Below are 19,999 nucleotides of genomic sequence, written 5' to 3'. Positions count from 1 at the left end.
GACTGGGGCAACAGACACCTTATACTCCCATGGTGGGAGACGCCCAACCCCCAGTTTCACCCATGTTCGGCTGACAGGAATAGTCTGTCCCCCAAAACCACCCATCATCGCTCCATCTCCATCAAATTTAGTCGAATCTCTGTAGATAATTGATGTTTCTGCCCCTGTATCAACAAGTGCCATAACACTCCCTGGACATTTTTCCGGGACCAGAATACTGTCAACTCTACAAAGGGCCTCCGGTTCCTTCTGGGGGCCCTAGGGGGACTAACATCCTTCGTCACACCAAGAACTGAGCCAAAGTCAAGTCTTTTGTCTTTGTGTTTTTTGTCACTATGGCCCGAGACACCTGAGGGGCTTTTTTTTGCTATTGGAAGCAATGAAATCCTCTATGTTCCACATTGTCATTGGTACTTTTTCTGTAACTCTCACCCTTGGCTTCTTAGGGTAATTTTAGAGTCTCTGATTGTCTCCACAGCTGAAGGAGGATGTGATTGGGCTCGCAGTCAATCTCCGCAAATTGGACCCCAGCCCAAATAAGATCATTAAACATTTGTTTTCACGAGACCCTTATGGGCCCAACTGAGGACTGGTGGCACCTTGGCACAGGAGGCCTCTTGGTTTTGACTACTGGAAGCAGCTCTGCTTCTTCTGCTACTCAGATATTGCGCCCAGGGCGCAGACGCTCTGTCTCACCCAAATCAGCCACTGACTGGGCTGCCTGTTGAATCCGAGGCCACCAGGTTTAATATGGAAACCAAAGTCCCATACAGGTGGGAAGGGCCCTGCTGTAGATTCCATCTCGCGTACCTGCCGAAAACTTTACCACGTCTGGGCTTTTGAATGAGTCCTCGTACATCGCTTCTCTTTTGCCCAGCTCACGAATATAATTCTGAAGGTCCCCTATGGAGGACCACAATCCTGTGTTTAATGGAACATCTGGTTCGTTCAGCCAAACCACGCGGCATGCAGCCATTAACCAGTCTATTACCGACTGGTTCTCACTGCTGTACTGAACAGCAGCACACGGTCTGTCACAGTGGCCAAATTTGATACTTCTGGGCCATTAACCACAACACCTTCCGCCCCTGAATCCCCTAATCTAAGTAACCACGTGGGTACACTCACTCTCTTTCGGCCTCTGCCAAAACGTTGCACCACATCCCTCAGTTCTGTTGGTGCACGGCCTCACCGTCACGTGTGAATGCCTTTGGGCAGGGGGCCGTTGGGCAGGGGGCACCAGTCTGCCTTGTGCTTCCTTTGTCTTCTTGGTTATAATAGGATGAGTGCCAAGGAATCCATCATAAGTGGAACCTCTAGATCTAATTTAGAGTTTCAGCCAGGCCCGTTGTCTCAGAGGTGTGGTTACTATCTATTGAAGTATTGCAGACCTGACCTATCGGGGAATGTAAAGTTGGTCTTTTCCCTGTTAATACATTAAGCTCCTGTTCCAGTTTTTCAGTGCAATCTTTTAATAGCCGATGTTCACTTTCTAAGGTGTCAGCTCTTATCTCAGTTTGATTTAACAGTAGCCATGCCGCTCTGGAGGCGGCCAACTGCCTTTCTTTTGTAGTTAGATATCTCTCTCTAACCCGTGAAAGTATTCCACCAGGCAGAAACATTCCCCACAGTACACAGGGGACCCCATTTCTCAACAACGGTTGCTAACTGCTAATAAGGAGAACCCATAAGCCCTGGATCTCCCCAGGAATCGTTCTGTCTAAGGGGGTGATGTTCTCCCCCTGACCCATTTGTAGACGTTCCACAGAAAAGACATTATAACAATTTCAGTCCATTTTAGCCTGCCTGGCTCATCACACGTAAATCAATAAGCGTACAGAGCTTAGGCTAAGCAGGATTATCATGATGGAAAGCTAATAAGTGAAAAATGCTCACTGATGCTGTAGGCTCACAACACTCTCCACAAGGATCGATGTCCAGGAAGAGATCCTGCCTCAGTGGCAGTCAGCACTTAAATGGGATCTAGGAGAGGTGCAGCCAGGCTCCCCCCCTCCCAGCAGCACAGCTGAATTGCCTTCACCTGTGCTCCCACAGCTGATTCCTAGCTTGCCTCAGGTGGTCAGTCAGAGCTTCAGGCTGTGGTTTAGCGGTCAGAAGGATCCAGAGGACCTGAAGAGTGCTACACTCCAACTGAAAAGGAGATGCTGGCAGCATACGAGTGGGTTTGGGCTGCTTCCAAAGTGGTTGGTACTGTGCACAGCTTCTTTTGGCACCCTGACTGATGCCAAGTGGATTCTGTTGATTACACAACAGGCTCAAAGGGGAAACCCCCATTATCCAGGACTTTTGGAACTGACACAGGCTGTCCTGAAGGCAGGAATTTTGGAACAGCACCAGGGGAGAAAATTGCTTTTGCTCAGAGACCTGTGTTCACTTGGGGGGTAACACGAGGAAAAGCGGACATTCAGTGCATATCTCCAAGGGGACCTGATGCTGGGGAGGAGTCAGCAGTTTCATGTATACATGCGCACACGCATATAATGCTAATTGCTGTTATTATTTGCATGTATTTATATATGTGTGTTGTACAATTCTGGCATAATGCAATGACATGGAATAGAGGCTGGATACCTGTCAGGGCTTTCCATATGCGTTCCATATGGCGTCATCATGCAATGAAGTGACAGAACTGGGACAGCTGCTGAGGGAGAACTACAGACCCCAGAGTGCTCCAGACCTTCCCACGTGGTTTTGGGGAGGGAGATACAAAGTGATGCAGTGATACGAAGACAATCTCTTCTGCTCCACACTGCCGAGCCCGCAGCACACACTTAGGAGATGCTCCCTTTCCCATTTGTTTGATTTATTACTCTTGATTCCTTTTACATTGAATTACCTCCCGTTCCTTTACCACTCATAGTAGTTTATTTCTATGGAACAGCAACTCCTCCTCCTCGTTTCTCAGCGGCCTCCTGCAGAAAGGGGTGGGGGAAGGAGCTGAGCCCTGCTGGGTGACACAACTAAACAAAACAAAATCCAGCCCAGCGTGCAGCGCTGCTGGAGCCGGGGACCGAGGAACCCGGTGTCTGTAATTGTGGATCTGGAGGAATGGGGCTGGGAGGTTCAGATGAAGCCTGCACGTCTCAGAGAAGAGCAACTTTTTACGCAGTCTGACAGCGATAGGACCAGGAGAAACGGTTTTAAACTACAAGAGGAGAGCAGTACGTTAGGTGTGAGGAGGAAGCTCCGCTATCCCAAGGCTGAGAGACACGTGGCCGCTCGAAGAAGCGTGGGCGCCCCGTGCCCGAGGCCAGGCTGCGCTCCATCCCACGAGGAATCGCTCGGATCCCCGCCGCCCAACCGCGCGCTGGCGCCGAGCCGCCCCGCTCTCCGCCTTACCTCCTCCACCAGGGCGGCGAAGTGCTGCAGGGCGTCGGCGGGCAGATCCCCGCACAGCGGCTCGCCGGGCCCGGGCGGCCGCAGGAAGAAGAGCGCCTTGGGACGGGCGGCGGCGGCCGGCGGCGGTCCCAGAGCCAGCCGACCCGCGGGGCCGCGCCACGCCAACAGCGCCCGCCCCGCCGCCCCGGCCGCGAACGCCCGCAGCTCCGCCGCCGCTTCATCGCCGGCCGCCACGCTGTCCGCCGGCAGCCGCAGGCCCCGAGCCGCCCGGCGCAGCAGCCGCAGGACGCGGGGATCCGAAGCCTCCTCCGCGGGCAGCTCCGCGCCCTCCATGCGGCGGCTGTTTGCGAGGAGGAGCCGCGGTTGCCCGGGGGACGAGTTGGGCCATGCCGGCCGATCGCCCCGCCCGCCGGTTTTCCGTTTCAGCCCCGGGGCAGCCGGAGCTCGCGGCGTCCGTCGCTGCTCGTTTGCTGCTTGTGAATACCTCAGTGAGAACGAGTGCGTTTCCTCATTTCTGGCACGTACCTGAGATCCGCCTTTACTTCCACGAGAAGCAGCACGGATCCGCGGCAGCCCAGCAATAAGCCCGCTCGCCCCCCGGCCCTCTGCGTGCCCACATTGTGCAGCAATAGGACCCTGCTAAGCCCACACAGCCTGCTGCTCTGCTCCAGCGTGCCAAGCTCCCCCTTTAGACAAGCGTAACAAAGCACAGCTAACTTACTAAGATGTTTTGCTGCCCTTTTGTCTTCAATCTTCCATCCCCTTAAAATAAAGCCATTTTTACTATGTATTGCTACCTCCTGTCGAGCACGTGGGGGCCTAGCAGTAGCTTCTGAGAGGGAATTCCTTCACTGAAATAGCCATGAATCACAGAATGGCCTGGGTTGAACAGGCCCCCAACGCTCATCCAGTCCCAACCCCCTGCTGTGTGCAGGTCCCCAACCAGCAGACCAGGCTGCCCAGAGCCACATCCAGCCTGGCCTTGAATGCCTCCACAGCCTCCTTGGTCAACCCGCTCCCAATGCCTCCCCCATCAGACCCGTACATGATTACAGGACACAGAAGTCTGAGTAGAGAAACTATCACACATCCTCCCTTCGCAGCTCGCTGTCCTCCATCAGCTCACGCTGCCAGCTCCCCTGCACACTACAGCAAACAAAGTTCACAGTTGTCTGTTCTGGAGCCTTGCAGAAGCAGTGTTTGCCATCTCAAAACAACAGGAATGAAGCAGCAGAAGCAGGTGTGATTTTGGTGGCACAAAGCATATTTGTAACAGCTATGAGGTTGATCAGGGTGCTGTAACACATTAATCAGGTCGTTCTCTCCCAAAATTCAGGTGTTTGTTGACTCCTCACCTCATTAACTACCTAATCAAAACAATCTGTGTGATGTTGAGTGGTTTATTCAGACTGTAATGAAGGTTTTGGAAAACTGTTCTGATGGGGGGGGTGGGAGGGTGGAGGAAATCAACCAAGAAAACCAAAATAAAATGGGAATGCACAGCAGCATTCAGATCCTTAAATTAACCTAGATCTCTAAAAGCAATTAACTGGGTCCCATTTTATTTGAAATTTCCTCCCACAGCCTAGGTCTTGACACAGATACACTCCTTGTGTAACCAGAGAGCTCCTCCCCCCCCATTCTGGTGAGTCCACAGCCCCATGAGGACTTACCAGACTTCACCTCTTGCAACTCCCAAGATTGTAACTGCTGCCGTATTACCAATAGCTTCCATTGTAAAACCAAAAATTAAAACAGCTCAGAGAGAAGTCTTGGCTAAAAGAAAAACGGCATGTGGATTGCTGATATCCAGGGTCAGGAACTGTGGAACCGTATGGGTAAATACTGCCATCACAGGACTCGCACTGCTTACAGCATGCTTGGGAGCTTCAGCCCACAGCGACCCCCTGACAACCGAGCGCAGCCAGCCGCCAAGGCCAGCGCCTCCTGCCATGGCACCTGCAGGCTGCCCAGCACTGCCAGCCCCACAGGCCCGTACAACACAGGGCACCTCTCACAGAGCAGAGAACGTTCTCTACCTCTTTTCCTTCAGTTCACTGTTTTAAGCTTTTTAAGTTTCTTGTTTGGTACTTCCTGATGGTTCTTGTCTTGTTTCCGTTTCTGGGATGGTGTCTCCCTGTTCTCACCACCAGTCAGTTGGTCCAAGACTATTGCAGCCTCCTTCAGAAGGCGCTGCTCCCTTTTTTCCTTCCGCTCCTCCATTTCCACTATGTCATCTGCAAACAGAGCCTTCAGAGGTGGGATCAGCTTTGGGATGGTTGAAAAGTCACCAAGCCGTACCTGCAATACATTGGGCACAAGAGCACCTGCTTGAGAACTGCCATCCCTCGCCCCCAGCCTTCTGCAGCTCAGCAAGCAGGACAGCACCCCTCCCTCTGGGTGGTACCAGCACAGAGGAGCCTCACCTTGGTGATGATTTGCAGCTGCCAGGCAGATGAGCATTTACAACCCTTACAGAAGCCAGTCCATCAATCCCTTACACCAAGTTATTGCCATTCTCTTCACAGGAAAGCATGCACACACTGTATATGTATACGTCAGCCAGTGTGCTACTCCCACATTCAGGACAGCAGCAGCACTACAGGGTTTAGGATCCCAGACATCTTTTGCAGAAAGCCATTAGGGCAGTGCATCGATTAAGAAGGGAAAGGGAACGGAAGTGATATTTTTAGCTGGCAACAGCACAAACTACAGAGGTGACGTGAGGCAAGCATCCAGAAGAACAGATTTCTGTTCTCAAGAGCCATCAGCACCTGTCCTAAAGAGAATTGAGCACTATGCCCCCCACCCCTCCATGTTGGTGATACCTGCTGACAGAAGTAAAAGGAGCTGTTTCATAGGAAACTGCTCTCAGAAGGACACAGCACGTTGATACTTTATTAGAAATGGAAAATTTCATTCCTAAGCAGCCATCCCCAGGCAGCACTGAAACCTTTCTCACAGTCTGCATCAAAACTCCAAACTTACCCTCATATGATCAAATGCAATTCCAACTTTCTCACTGAAGTCTTCACTGAACAGCGGGATCTTGGCATATCTTTGGCTGAAGTGATTGAGCATGATGAACTCAGCATTCATCTTCATCCCAATCTCAATTGCCTGAGAGGTTGTGCTGCAAAAGGACCAAGAACACAGCACTCATACACACTAGCCAGCGCTGCTCCTCCAACAGGGAACAGCAGGCTGCATCTTGCAGCTAGTGCCACATCTTGCCAACAGCAAACACTAGATGCTATACACCACCTGCTGGGCACAAGTTGTCTTCATCAGCAAGCCCAGACACTGCCTGCACAGCTGGCAAGTCTCTAGCTTCCATGTGACTCAGAGTGCAGAAAAGATGCTAATTAACTCGAAGCTTTTCAGTGCTTCACAACCTGGGGACAAAAGCTCAACCTAGAGGTGCCAATAAGTCCAGCTCACTCGCTGGAAACTGCTCTCCAGTCCATCGCCCCCTTTCACTGGGGGCAGCAGGCAGTACCACTGGCTGCAGCTCAGTTTGAATCGTGCAGATAGCTGACAGGGGTGTGGATGACCCCTCTACTGTCCAAGCTTAGTCCTGCAGTGCAGTCAAGCTGAGGGCCTTTCCTTTGGGCTAGTCAGTTTGTAGAATTGCTACTAAGAGCTTCCCCTATTTCTCTCTGAGGATGCTCAAAACAGTTACAGAGCTGGTGCAGTGAGCAACACTCTAATATTAGTGCTGAAGAGCTCCATGCACACCAGAACTACTTACAGGCCTTGGGCCCCTCACCACCAGATCCAAGGTCAAAGCCCAGTTAAGCAGCTTCGCTTTCCCTGCAGTGATAAAACAGCAAAACACACCCACCTGTGTGTTTTCTCTATAGCTTCTCTTTCCATTCCATCTTCCAGTGTTGCTTCATGGATCAGCAGAGTAGCATTTTTCCCTGTGCAAATAATCACATATTTCACCTTCAGCTGAACACGCAACTGCCTAAATAAGCAAGTGAACTCTCATCTCCACCCAGGGCCCCCACTGGCTTGCAGTCATAGCACAAAGAGTGTGGGAGTGACCACCTCAGTTACTGACAGTTCAAGGCCATACTCAGAGTCTTTCAAAGAGGTTTTTGTCACCTACCCATTTGTACTAAGGCCTTGCAGGGCATTGTGTCACCAGAATATACTACTTTCCATCCAGATTTGTGGATCACTGAACAGGCAAAAGCATTTTTACAATGCTGGACTTCACAAGTCTGAAACTAAACAAGAACATGAGCATTAGACTTCAAATTCCCTCTTGTCCTTTACTGCAGCACATGATGCTATCAGCTTACCTCAGCCAAGTCATAGTTCTCTAATAAAGAAGTGATAAACCGTTTGGCTTTAGATTTGATGTTCTCACGGCCTTTCACAAGGGACTGGCAAGTAATCATTCTGCAAGGGAAGGGAAATGAAAGAACTGAGGACAGGAACAAAGTAAAACCTGATCTCACCTTAAAGCAGACTCTCACACAAGTGTCTTCTCTGCTCACTGCCTGACAAACGAGACGATTTTGTGCATCTGTTTTCCCCTCTGCTTTTGCTATCCAGGGCCCCACAAACTCATCCAATCGTTTCTTCCCTACTGTCACACACCCTGCCTTTCTGGAGTCATTTCAAACAAATGACGGTCATTTGCCTTGAATAAGGACCCAGCAGGAGGACTTCCTCACATACCACACAGAAAACTCACTTGATGTCTCTGAGAATCGATTCACAGTTGTCGTGGTACTCATGTAGCCAAGGCATGATCTGTTCAGGTGCTACCAGAAATAGAGGGATAAAAGCTCGACCGAGGGAAGCCTGCAAAAGAAAAGACAGGAGGAGAATCAGTACTAGGCAGACACTGCATCACACAGAAGAAAAGCCGTGGGAAAAGAAGGTGCTTTTCCACCACATAGGGAAAGTTTTCCTTCCCTTGTTCAAGATACATTTGGGAACAGTGAAACAGAAGCACAACTTACAAAAGCTCTCCGCCTCTCCATGAGGATGTTGACCAAGCCCTGCAAAAGGGATGAAAAGACAGCAAACTGCAGTCAGAAAGACCCAGGAACATAAGTGTCAGCAGTGCTACAGCAGCTCAGCAAGGCTCAGTTTCAGGAGCATCTACAATCAGAAGTACCAACCACCTTTTTTTCCCCAGTAACTGCATCGTACTGAGCTGCTGGAACACTGTCACCACTTATGCCACAAGCTGGTGACCAGCAGCCCATAACACCATGTCTCTCCACCCTTCCAGAGCTGTGTCTGCTTTCAGCAGAAGAGAGAGCAGAGTGTGTCCAGCCAACACATCACTCTCAGATTGGTTTCCACACATGAGACAGGAGACCAGCAAACAGCCTGCCCCAACCAGGCCCAACCTAGAACAGACCAACTGATCCCTCTGTGAGGATTTATTGCACAGCACCAAAGGAAGCTGGGTTGGATACTGATTTAAAAATAAACTAAATAAAAATAAAAACATCTCTAAACAATCTACAGGGACCACTAACAGGATGCAAAAAGGGATTAGAAACAGACAGATTCAGCAGTGGCTGGGGAACAAGAGGGGAACCACAGCCTTGAGAGCAGAGCAACCTACATTCACCAGCTGCAGCTGCATCTGGCTCCCAAACACAAAGAGACCTGCACACAGCTCCTGCTCATTCCAACACATCACCTACCGAATGATGATCTGTATGCATGTGAGACACAAACACAGCTACTAGGTTACACAACACTTGGTCAACTTGCTCTCCATAGTGGCGACAGAGCTGTCCAAAGGTTCCTTCCCCGCAGTCCAAGAGCAGGGATCGGGTTGAGCTGGCAAGACAAGTGACAAAGACAAGTGGCAGCCACTGGATGAGCACTGAGCAGGGTCTGTTCAGGGAAGGGGATCTGCTGGGTTGGAGGGCAGAGAGCTGTCAGTGCTGCACCTCTACTGCTACTCCTCCTAGCCAAGGTTCTAGATACTGTTCCATCCACAAGCTCCTTCTGCTGTTATACTGATGGTGAACACACTCTTGGGGCAAATGGCAAAATGAAGACATTAAATGCTTGTGTTTACAAGTAACTCTCGAGCCTTCCCTCCCTACAGAGACAGAAGTCCTACAGACTCCACTACAGGGGCACTCTCCTGTGTCATCAGCACTCTGCTCAAAACCGCCCTTGGGAAACACCCTCAGAACACGGAGCCTCTCCCGAAGCAAAACACACACCATTTACCTAGTGTTTACCAGTGTAGAACTGACATTTCGGATTTTCATTGGAATTGCAGATCCTGTTCCCAAGAATACAATTTCAGGATAAGGATTCACGTTTCCTGCAAAAACGCACACGAGTTTGTAAGCATTATCCATGTACTGCCCAGTCAGACACCGTTCAGTTCAACAGCCGAGCATTTCCACACCTGGAACGTTCATTTTTGTTCACCTTAGCTTCTAGCTTTCCCACAGCATCAGAATTTACCGTGGGAGGACAGAAAACAGAACAGGTACAATCACAAAAACAAAGCAGAATGTACAGCTGCATATAACAAGGCAGGCAAATGAGGACTCATCTCACTGGCCAACACAGAGCTGTCAGTTCAAGGGGCATCTAGCTACTGTTCCACCCTGCCCTAACTCTCTGCAGCAGGATCCAGACAGTGAGTGGGTGCTGCTGCACCATACCAGGAAAGCCTCACTACCAACAGGACAACTGAAAGTTAGAGAACACTTCACAGGAAGCTGCTTGTAGAGGAGGGTATTTCCCAAACATAAGGACTTGCACTTTGCCTGCTACGACAGCATTCGACACAAGCAGAGCTCATCACCACAGAGAAACACCACACAGATCTTTGTCTGTAGTTGTCCTCAAGTGGTCAATCCCCAAACCTAGCAGCTTCAGAACAACAGAAGCAGAAGACTGCATAATTCAACAGGTATAAGCTAAACTCAGGTTGAGCTCAGCCTGAAATTTGCACAGCTCCAGGAGGACTTCATAGCACATCTTGGGCAGCAGAAAAGCTGCACATTCACAGCTTGACCTGAGCTCTAAAGCACTGGCTCACCAGGACCTTCTTGTCCTTACATGAGATAAGACAAGTTGCTGATCCTTACCTGGTACAGCAGGCAGGCTCTCTTTGCACTCCTTCACACGAGTCTGGAAGTTAGGGAGATCCATGGCTTCAGCAACAAATGCATCATGATCACAGACAGTCACAGCATCTCTGAAAGAAAAGGCCAGGCATCAGGATGGGGGGTGACAGGGAACTGACTTTTCAGAGCAGCATGACGAATTACTGTGCCAAAACAGCTTTCCAACAAAGGGTCAAATATTTCTTCTGTTTCAAGCAGTGGAAGAAGACAAACCCATGAGTATGGCGTGGGCTAGAAAGGTCAGGCAGGACTGAACATCCCCACTAAAACAACCATCCCACCAAAGCTCCTGTAACAGCACTGTGTTCTTTTGCACCGTGAAGGTTCAGATTGTGGACACTAGAGGGCACTGCACGGCCCACCATGGGAAGCAGTGAGACTCCTGCAAGAACAGCAACCACCCGACAGGGCTCCAGGCACCCAGTGTCCACTGGTTCTGCATCACTGCACAAGCACTACTGCAGGCCTCGGCACCTTTAAGAAAAATCATTTCCTCTTAGCATCTAGGGTCTCCTGTTCTGCTCAAAGAGACATAATTTTGAGTCTCAGTAAATGGTGTATCACAGAACCCCCTGCCCTCTACAGCTCCATCCAACACCTTCTCCTTGCACACTTAGCAAGTGACACTGCAGAGCCCGCTCTGTTTAATCACCTGGGGCTTTAGGCTCTGATACCATTTGAACACACAAAGTCTGGCAAGATTTTCACCTGGCTTCCTGAGGAGTCTCTCCCTATCACAGCCAGTTGGGTGCACAGCACATGAGATCAAAAGCAGAGAGCAGAGAAATGCATATTGGACTTCAAGAGTGAGGAATGAAAACAACCCTCCAAACTACTGCCCAAATTATTAAATCAGCAGTTCATTCACGTCTGTGTCCCACACTTCAGATTTTCAGTGACAGGAGCACAACCCCCAGAACACAGCTGATAGCCCGACACTCAAAAACCAAGTGCCAAGAAGATTGCCACTGACCTCTGCCACTCCTGCTGCGGTCTGAAGTGGTATTTCAGAAGGCACTCTCCTCGCACAACAGGCACACTGCACACAGCCTCTTCTTCCTGCAGGGAGAAGTACAACGTGAAACACGTTCCTCACCCAAGGGTGCGAGGTACAGAGACAGGAAGGGCCTTGCCTACCTTGCTCTGGTATGTGGTGAGCAGAGGGAAGATCTCTGGGTGGATGAGGTTCAGCTGGCTTTGGATCTTGTAGCTGCGCACATTGTGCACTGCAGAACAGTTTTCATTGAGCACCAAGTGCTGAGTTCCAGGTCCAAATCTACAAGAGGATGACAAAATGTTCAACAGCGTCAGTCCCACAATGGCATATGCACGCTGCTGAGCCACTTGCTAAAAATCTCATCTAAGACAGAGCTCTGCTGCCATTCAGCACCGACTCTGGGAAAATCTTCACAACATCAGAACGCTGCTGTCCAGTAACGATGTAAAGCCAAGTAATCAGAAGACCACACACCTCTCCAGCCACTGCTGGTAGCGGCTGTCCCGAAGCACCGACTCTGGAGTCATGTGAATAACCAAGGCAACCTTATCCTCACTGAGTCCTTCCTGGTACCTGGAGCGAATACAGAAAGGATACGTGAGAATGATCCTTAATCCCCTTGGCATTCCCTCCAATTCCACTCTTGTATTATTGGAGCTGTTCCCCCAGGAGCAAGCAGAGCATAGATCTCAACAGCACAGCACAGGATCTCCAGACTCCCCAGAGCAGTGGGCCTAAGGCTCACACGAGGGTCTAAGAACTCGTGTGCTGACATCTCCATTCTCCCACCCCAAACAGCTACCCTCCTCCAAGAGGAGCAGAGCCTTTCAGAAGCTCGGTGTGCCTCTGCACAAGTCTCAGGGAGATACTGCACACAAACTAAGCATCCAGGCTCACTGCACAAAAAAGCAGGAGCCTCAGCATGGCTCCATAGTAAGAAACCAGTGCCTATTTCCTCCTCTGAAGGCTCTGGGAAGACAGATCTGTCACAGTCACAGAATCCCACAGGTCCTACACATAGACCTGCCTTTTCTAGAAGGCTCAGCACGGACGTCTTCCCCCAAACACTTCAGGTCACCCATCCCCGCTACCTTCGGAAGGTCTCATTTTCACAGACAGCATCCACAAAGCCCTCATGAGGACATTCCAACACAATGAACACTGGGCCAGGATCACCAGGGGCGCACAGTTCTTCAGGTGAAAGCTGCAGACAGATATACAAACACCACACTGTGGGGTGAAGGTGTACAAGCAGCCCTTTGTGCATCATTATATCAGTCTCCATTCAGCAGTTCTACTAGCAAGCTCCCAGCAGGCTGCTGGGGCTGCAGAAGTAGCTTCAGGCAACTTCACTCAACACTAAGCAAAACCACAGTGCAGTCCTCGTGCAGTGAGAGGGCAGGACAGGAACAAGTTTGCATTTTGCTGTGTCACAACAAACACAATCCTGATCTTAGAAGAAAAAAAAAAACAAAGGGAATTTTAGCAGCTTCCGGGTTCTCAGTGCAGATTCAGACACTACAAACAGCTTGCTTAGGAAAAGAAGCTCTGCTAAATTCTTACGACAAAAAGATACGACAGCTGTATCCATCCAGGTTATGGTCTTCACTTACAGATCCCCCGGGACACTGCCAGGGCTGACTGCCTCTCACATCCAACTAAAGTCTGAGAGATTAAAGCTCACTTTGCCTCTGTGGTCTAAGAAGTGCAGAGTAAGGAGGGAACAATGGCTGTACAAGCATTCAAGTCCCAGATTTAAAATATGTAGGGATCAGTTCACAACTAAATCTGCATCAGCTTGAGAAAGTGAAATCGAGAAGCCCCAGCAAATCAGAGACTTTCATGGTCACAAACACGTTTCAGAGTGTACTTCTGTAATCACACCCTCACAACATCCTCCAGCAGACACTCCTCAAGAGCCACCTTCAGCAACAACTTGGGGCTGAAAACAAGGACCAGTCACCAAAAGTAACCACTCAAAGCTTGAACACCAAAACCCATACAAACACCTCAGCAGAGATGAAAACAGGCAGAAAACTATCACCCACCCTTCCACAGAAACATTTTGCCACTTCCCTCCTTCACTGGACCCACAGCCAGAAACATATATGCATCTTACCTCCTTGCCTTCAAAAGTGATGCTCTCCCCATTTTTAAGAGCTGTAATTATAGGAAGAATGGCTGGTGTTCCCCTGAAAACAAGGCATTGAAAATTTAGCTTGACATCTTCAATACACCAGGGCTGGCCCCATTCCCTGTGCAGGGCTCTCATACTCACACTGGCAGACCCATCTCCTGTGCTTTAAGAACTAAAAATTTTCCCTTCTTTGGGTGAATCTGAAAAGAGTTAAAACAGAATTAATCAACCAAATAAAAGAACATTAAGGAATGCCAGGAAATAAGATCCATTATGTCCAGCTTAGCTATTTCCTGAGAAGCCAAGGCATTTCTTTTTCCCCCCTTCCCTTTCAATATCAGATTTTGTGAAACAAAGTCTTCTCCACTATTCCAGTGAAGACATGAAGAACCCAGCATATCGCACCCAGTAGACGTGGAACAGCAAATCTTTAACAAACCACCTTCCAGACAAGGAAGGTTGGTAGTTGTTGTTTGTTTCTTTTTATTACTATCTCCCCCGCCACTGGTCTAACTTACTCCCAAAAAGTTTTCCCCAGACCTTTTGGGTGTTGAGGATCAGGCTATTGCTTCTCTCTCTCTCTCTCTTCTTTTGTAATATAGGCAGGAGAGACTTCTATAGTATAAATACACTGAAAAAAATGGAACATGTCTACTCTTAACTGGCTACCTAGTAAAAAACCTTCCAGCTTTAACTGGCTTCTATTCCTACTACTGCTGCCTTTTTGAAAGCAGGGCTATAAAGCTTCTAAATTTTTGCTTGAAAACACTATTTACAAATAAATCCAACTAGCAAGATGAAGTACTGAACAAGGTATCTTTGTGTGGCAGCTTACTTTACAAAGGAATGCCATGACCAGATCAGGATGCCTGCTCTCATGCTTCTGTTCATCATCTGCAACAGAAAGAAAACTTACTGCCTGTCTTCACTGAATATCACCTTCCCTTAAGCCAAGACGAATTTTTATTAAAGCATTAGTGAAGCAACATCATCCAGCCAACCAGCAGCCCATCAACAAAGAGTCCTAAAACCCTTGTCTGAACATTGATCAGCATCCATTCATATTCACGTTACAAAGGCTGAAGAACCCACTCCAGACAGGAGCAAATCAATACAAGGCCTAACCACAACTCCACACAGGAATCATGTCCTGTTTTTAGGCCTTCTTAGTTTTGCTTTAGGTTTTGAAGTACTAGACCTCACTGTGCTCCACATCATCCTTCAGCTGAGCTCCTGTACAGATCTCACTTGCATCAGACAAACAGCTTAGAGGACAAAAAAAAAAAAAACCAAAAACAACATCCTTATTCTGGTTTCATTTCAAGCACATTAAAAGTTCCATTGTTTTCACCTGTTTTCTTTGGGCTTCCTTTCTCGCTCTCATCCAAGCTCTGCTGCGCAGCTCTTGGGGATCCAGGCTCTGTGTCACTTTCTGAGCTACTTCCATCTTGGGCTGATAATCCAGGACTCTGAGGAAATGTACTTTCAGCAGCTAATGGTTTTCCTGTTCCAAATCCAAGAAAAACAGGCAAAAACCTCTCAAGCAAAGTGGACCAACAAGAAAAGCAAGAGCAGCATTTCCTCTTCTGTGACATTAGCATTCCAACCGCACCAACATACAGCACCCTTCCACCAGTCTGACTTGGTCTTCAGGTGCCACCTGTCGTCTAAATCCTCCAGGTTCCCTCAGAATAGCTAGACTCTATGAAAGCTATGCCTGTTCTTGAAGTGTTGCAACTTTCAGCAGCAGCAATACTCAGCTGGCTAACAAAGCCAAAATTCAGCCCTGTTACACACGTCATTCTAAACTCACTACTAAAAGAACAAATGAAAGCTGACTGAGCATGTCTCATTTCTTTGAGAGATCCTACTGCTGAGAAAAACATGCAAATTCTTGAACCTCTGCTTACTCAGGCTTGCAAACAGAAGCTGCTCCTTTAATCACCTTAAGCAAAATTAATGAACAAGCGCTTCTCCTGTTTAACTACTGCATCACACGCTCACCTATTAGAGGTATTTGGTGGACTGTCATTGTCTCATCCTTGTACTCTGGCTCTGTGTGCAACTGCACAGCTGGGAAGAGGACAAAAACAGGCATTAAGAAGTTCATAAGACGTTCATAGGCTACAAGAATTACTACCAGGAAAACATCTTTTCCTCTCTCAGGAAAAGAAAAAAAACCTGAATGACCAACCCCCTTCCATTTTCCTGCCCCAGAGCAAGGATCAAAGAATAATTAAAGCTCTTAGAAGCCCACTGCCCTCAAAACAGAGTTCATAACACCATGGTAAACAAGTTCACTGGCAATCTCCAGAAGCAAGCTTCCTTAACAGTGCTTTGAAGCTGAGTTCCATATACTACTTGGGCAGACTGGCAGCTGCCTGCCACAACCAGACCTGGAAACACTACTTTTCTCCCATACAGTTCTTGGGATGGATTTGAAGGGACCCAAACCCAAGCTACTTATTCTGATGTTGGTAGTGCCTAACTTTGGATACAGTTGAAACCAACAATTTACAACTTTATATTGGCTGCATACCCCTAACATACATACCTAAATCCATTCTTTTTAGGGGTCCAGGAAAGAGACGAATAGCTTTCAAGTAGTTTTGCTGGGGGGAAAAAAAAAAGTGAGTCAATGAACTGCCCCTCAGCAGTGCAAACCAAAAGCAACACTTTCAGAAGCTACACTTTACTTCCATGAAATCAGAAGCTCAATATCTGGTCAAGAAATTGGGCAGCGCACAGCCAGAAAGCAGTGGGCAGGTATGCCACCCCCAGCAGGCATCACCCATTCACAGAAAGAAAGGAAAATGAACAGCAGTGCCTCCCATCCCTCGAATCACCATTAGCAGATACTACAAGGAAATTAAATGACAGTGAGGAACAGAAATGTAAGCCTAGATATGGCATTAGACTGTTAAGGATTGCCTTAAGCAGGTTTTCAGATACCAAGCTTCTATTAAAATGTGGAGAAGAAAAACAGTCAGAAGAACTCCCCTTGTTTTCTAAAACTGACTGACAAGGCAGTTTGAAGTAGCAGAAGTGTGATGCTGCCTTGTATGTAACAGATTTGCTTTTGAAACCCAACCTCTCTGGCACAGCCTTCAGGTTGGTGCTGTCCCAGAATAGCATCTCAGACTCAGATGATCCACTGCCTTCGAGTCATAGAATCATCAAGGTCGGAAGAGACCTCCAAGATCACCCAGTCCAACCATCCACCTACCACCAATATTTCCCCACTACACCACGTCCCTCAGAACAACATCTGAACGTTTCTTGAACACCTCCAGGGATGGTGACTCCACCACCTCCCTGAGCAGCCCATTCTAGTGCCCAACCACTCTTTCAGAGAAGAAATTTTTCCTAATATCCAACCTGAATTTCCCTTGGTACAACTTGAGCCATTCCCTTTTGTCCTATCATTAACTACACAGGAGAGGAGGCCAACCTCCATCTAACCACAACCTCTCTTCAGGTAGTTGTAGATAAGATAATCCCTAAGCCTCCTTTTTGTAATAATCTAAATAATCCCAGTTCCCCCAGCCACTCTTCATTAGACTTCTGCTCGTGAGTTCACTGCCCTTCCCTGGACATTCTCCACGGCCTCAATGTCTTTCTTATAGTGAGAGGCCTTGACACCAGCTCTCCCAATTGAAAGGTAAGTACCAATATTTCATGCTTTCCCATCCCCTCTCTGCAACCTTCCACTACTTACCAGCTTTGGTGGCCCTAGAAAGACACACCTTTGAAGCCCCATAGCCTTTAACGTGAGGATCATACCTAAAACAAAGCACAGAAACAACTTCATCACAGCCAAACAAAGTGGTGATGGATCTTGCTGGGAAGATCCCCCTTACTCTCAGACCTTCTCATGGAAGACCAAACCCGAAATCTCAATCTCAATTTTGCCTCAGCTTTGTGGTGGTTTCAACAAGTTGCTCATCTCTGCAGACACAGAAAGCATCAGGAACAGGAGGTCTTTTCCACTCAGATCCACAAAGCTCTCAGTGCCGGCAGCACCAGCATCTCCTGCAGGCTTCGGGCCCACAAAGCCACGTGCACACACAAGCAGCACCCTGCCCCGCACCCTGAGGCGATGCCACACCGCAGCTAACGAACCCCTAAAGGCCCCGAGAGGCTGCGGGGAGAGCCGAGCCCCGCCCCTGCGGCCAGATCCAGGCACAGGACCCACTCACCAGGCAGCCCGCCGACGTTGGCCCAGGCCACCCTGCTGAGGAAGATGCTGTCCAGGTGCGAGATCTTCAGCCTGGGGACAGAGCGGGTCGGGGCGGTAAGCCGGGGCCGGCACAGCCCGGGAGATCCCCCCGCGGTTCCCCTCGCTACTCACTTGTGCTCCTGCATGGCTCTCTGCGTCCCCTCGCCGCAGTTGAACAGGTACCTGAGGGACACGGGGGTCAGCGCGGGCCGGCAGCCCCGTCCCAGCCCCGGTCCCCGCACTCACCGGTTGAACTCGGAGAAGACGTAGACGGAGGCGCCCGCGTCGCGGCTGCCGGCCGCCACCACCTGCACGTACACGGTGTTGGGCCCCGACAGGCCCGTGCCCGCGCTGCGCCGCCGCTCGCGGGCCCATACGTGCCGCGGGACACCCTTAGGCCGCCGCGCCGCCGAGGGTCCCTCGGCCATGGCCGTGCCCGCGCTCCACGCCAGGCCGCGCCACAGCGTCCGCGCCAGCCTCCACATCCGCGTGCCACGCCCCACCCCGGAACTCCGCCGGCCGCCAATAGGAGCGCAGCGGCTCAGACGTCCCCCCTCGCCACGTGATGAGAACGAACCAATGAGGAGCGGAGGACGAACCAATGAGGAGCAAAAGGCGACCCGGCGGACGTCCGCCGTCACGTGAGCGGAGGAACCCAGTGAGGCTGTTCCTGGCTGGGGGCGGGGCTTAGTGGGGCTCGCAGTGGCGGCGGCTCTGCGCCGTTCTGTCCACTTCAAAGCGGGGCGCTGCGTTTTGCAGTCGCCATCGGAGCTCCGCCGTAAACAGTGCCAGCCATCAATATTCCTTTTCTTCCTCGCTTCCAAAGACGAACCTTATCTCTCTCAGAGCTTTGCTTTCCAAACACTGTCTCCCTTTATTCTTACTGCCAATGTTCTTCTGTTTCCCCCACTCTCACAGCCCTGGGGATCTGCCCGCAGTGCCCGGCCTGCAGGTCTCAGCACGGCTGTTTGCAGACGTTCTGTCAGTGCTGGATGATTCATTTACCTCCAAACTTTCATCTCCTCACGCAGTAGCACAAACGAGCATTCTTCTGCTTGGAAAAAGGGATTTTCCTTCCAACAGCAAGCACTTTGCTCGTGCCCATCCTCCACATCACAGTCTTGCAGCTAAAGTTCACCCGCAGCTTTGGCTTTGCTCCCTGAAGCCACACAGGACATCGGTTTGGCTCTTGAACTGCTTCCTAAGCACACCTGAAGTTCCTAAAGGTACATCTGTGCACTCCTGCTCCTGCTGCATCATCTCTTCCCCATGCTAATGATTTTCAGCTCAGGTTTTCTGCTAGTTCTGTTACACCTTTGGGAGCACAAAAGCTTTCTCAGGGCTCTGACCGGCTGGCACGGATTTCCAGCCAGTGTTTCTTTAGTTGATGAGGTAACTAAGTGATACTGTGTGGTATTTTTAGTCAAATGGTTCCTGGCAATTTTGTCCAACTTTACTGGCTTGGCTCTGTGTGCAAGGTGCAGGATTTAGAGCTGTGATTCCAGTAAATTCTGTAAAGAGGCAAAACCACAGCTCCATCTCAGCAGGCTCGTGAGGACCTCACAGAAAGAGAAATGCTATTCTCTATTCTAAGGTTCATAGCAGCAACAGTGCAGGACTGTCCTCTGCAATTTCAGTTACGGTGTTTTCTGTGCAGTTCATATCCTGGGAGGGGATTTCAAAGACTGATTCAGAAGGAAATGTCTTTTCATTTATGTCTTCAGTCCATGTCTTGGGGAGAGTGGTCCTAGTCCTTCCGATTTGTTTGCAAAGAAGTAAAGTTTAGCCCCTGTAGTACTGAGAAAATGAATGGCTCGTGCGTTTTGCCTGCCTAACTGTTGTCATTCTGATTTCCTTAGAAAATGATCTTTTGACTTGTAGACAGTGTGCTTGGTTCAGCTGTGAAAGATCTTGGGTTTAAATTTGGGGCATGGCACTGTGAAAGTTGGGAAAGTTAAATCCTGGATTTTAAAGCTACCCTTTGCTTCTCTGAAATAAGAGCTGCAATCTGTGCGTGGTTTGGGCGCACAGAGGCAGTGAGCTTTGCCTGGATGGCAGCAAGGCCCAGGAGTCACCTAGAGATGCTAAAGCTGCAGATGTCTCTGTATTTCTCAGAACCACTTACGTGCTGCTACTGGGAGTGACTGAAAATG

General features: G+C 49.5%; 2 protein-coding genes across 2 annotated transcripts in view; both read right to left on the bottom strand.

The window, feature by feature from the left end:
• The window catches only part of DNAH9 (dynein axonemal heavy chain 9), a 188,826-nt gene extending 184,884 nt beyond the window's left edge, over positions 1 to 3,942 (bottom strand). The window contains exon 1 of the mRNA XM_052688193.1: positions 3,361 to 3,942. Coding sequence (XP_052544153.1) covers positions 3,361 to 3,693 — 333 coding nt within the window. The 5' untranslated portion in view covers positions 3,694 to 3,942. The remainder of the gene's footprint in view (positions 1 to 3,360) is intronic.
• An 800-nt stretch (positions 3,943 to 4,742) lies between these two features.
• On the bottom strand, positions 4,743 to 18,347 carry ELAC2 (elaC ribonuclease Z 2). Its single transcript, XM_052688167.1, has 24 exons — positions 18,093 to 18,347; positions 17,979 to 18,029; positions 17,827 to 17,897; positions 17,346 to 17,410; positions 16,182 to 16,239; positions 15,632 to 15,700; positions 14,979 to 15,131; positions 14,463 to 14,521; positions 13,769 to 13,827; positions 13,610 to 13,682; positions 12,582 to 12,694; positions 11,965 to 12,063; positions 11,631 to 11,769; positions 11,467 to 11,552; positions 10,455 to 10,564; positions 9,580 to 9,676; positions 9,039 to 9,177; positions 8,340 to 8,378; positions 8,069 to 8,178; positions 7,671 to 7,770; positions 7,475 to 7,595; positions 7,205 to 7,283; positions 6,349 to 6,493; positions 4,743 to 5,661 (listed from the first exon to the last, which is right to left on the bottom strand). The coding sequence occupies exons 1-24, from the start codon at positions 18,329 to 18,331 to the stop codon at positions 5,410 to 5,412; spliced, it is 2,526 nt and encodes an 841-aa protein (XP_052544127.1). The 5' UTR covers positions 18,332 to 18,347; the 3' UTR covers positions 4,743 to 5,409.
• Between the last annotated feature and the right edge of the window lie 1,652 nt (positions 18,348 to 19,999).

Source organism: Tympanuchus pallidicinctus, unplaced genomic scaffold (assembly GCF_026119805.1).
Source record: "Tympanuchus pallidicinctus isolate F22 unplaced genomic scaffold, pur_lepc_1.0 scaffold23, whole genome shotgun sequence".
Taxonomy (NCBI): Eukaryota; Metazoa; Chordata; class Aves; order Galliformes; family Phasianidae; genus Tympanuchus; species Tympanuchus pallidicinctus.
The sequence above is the reverse complement of the archived record's forward strand: the minus strand, read 5'-3'. Positions and strand labels throughout refer to the sequence as shown.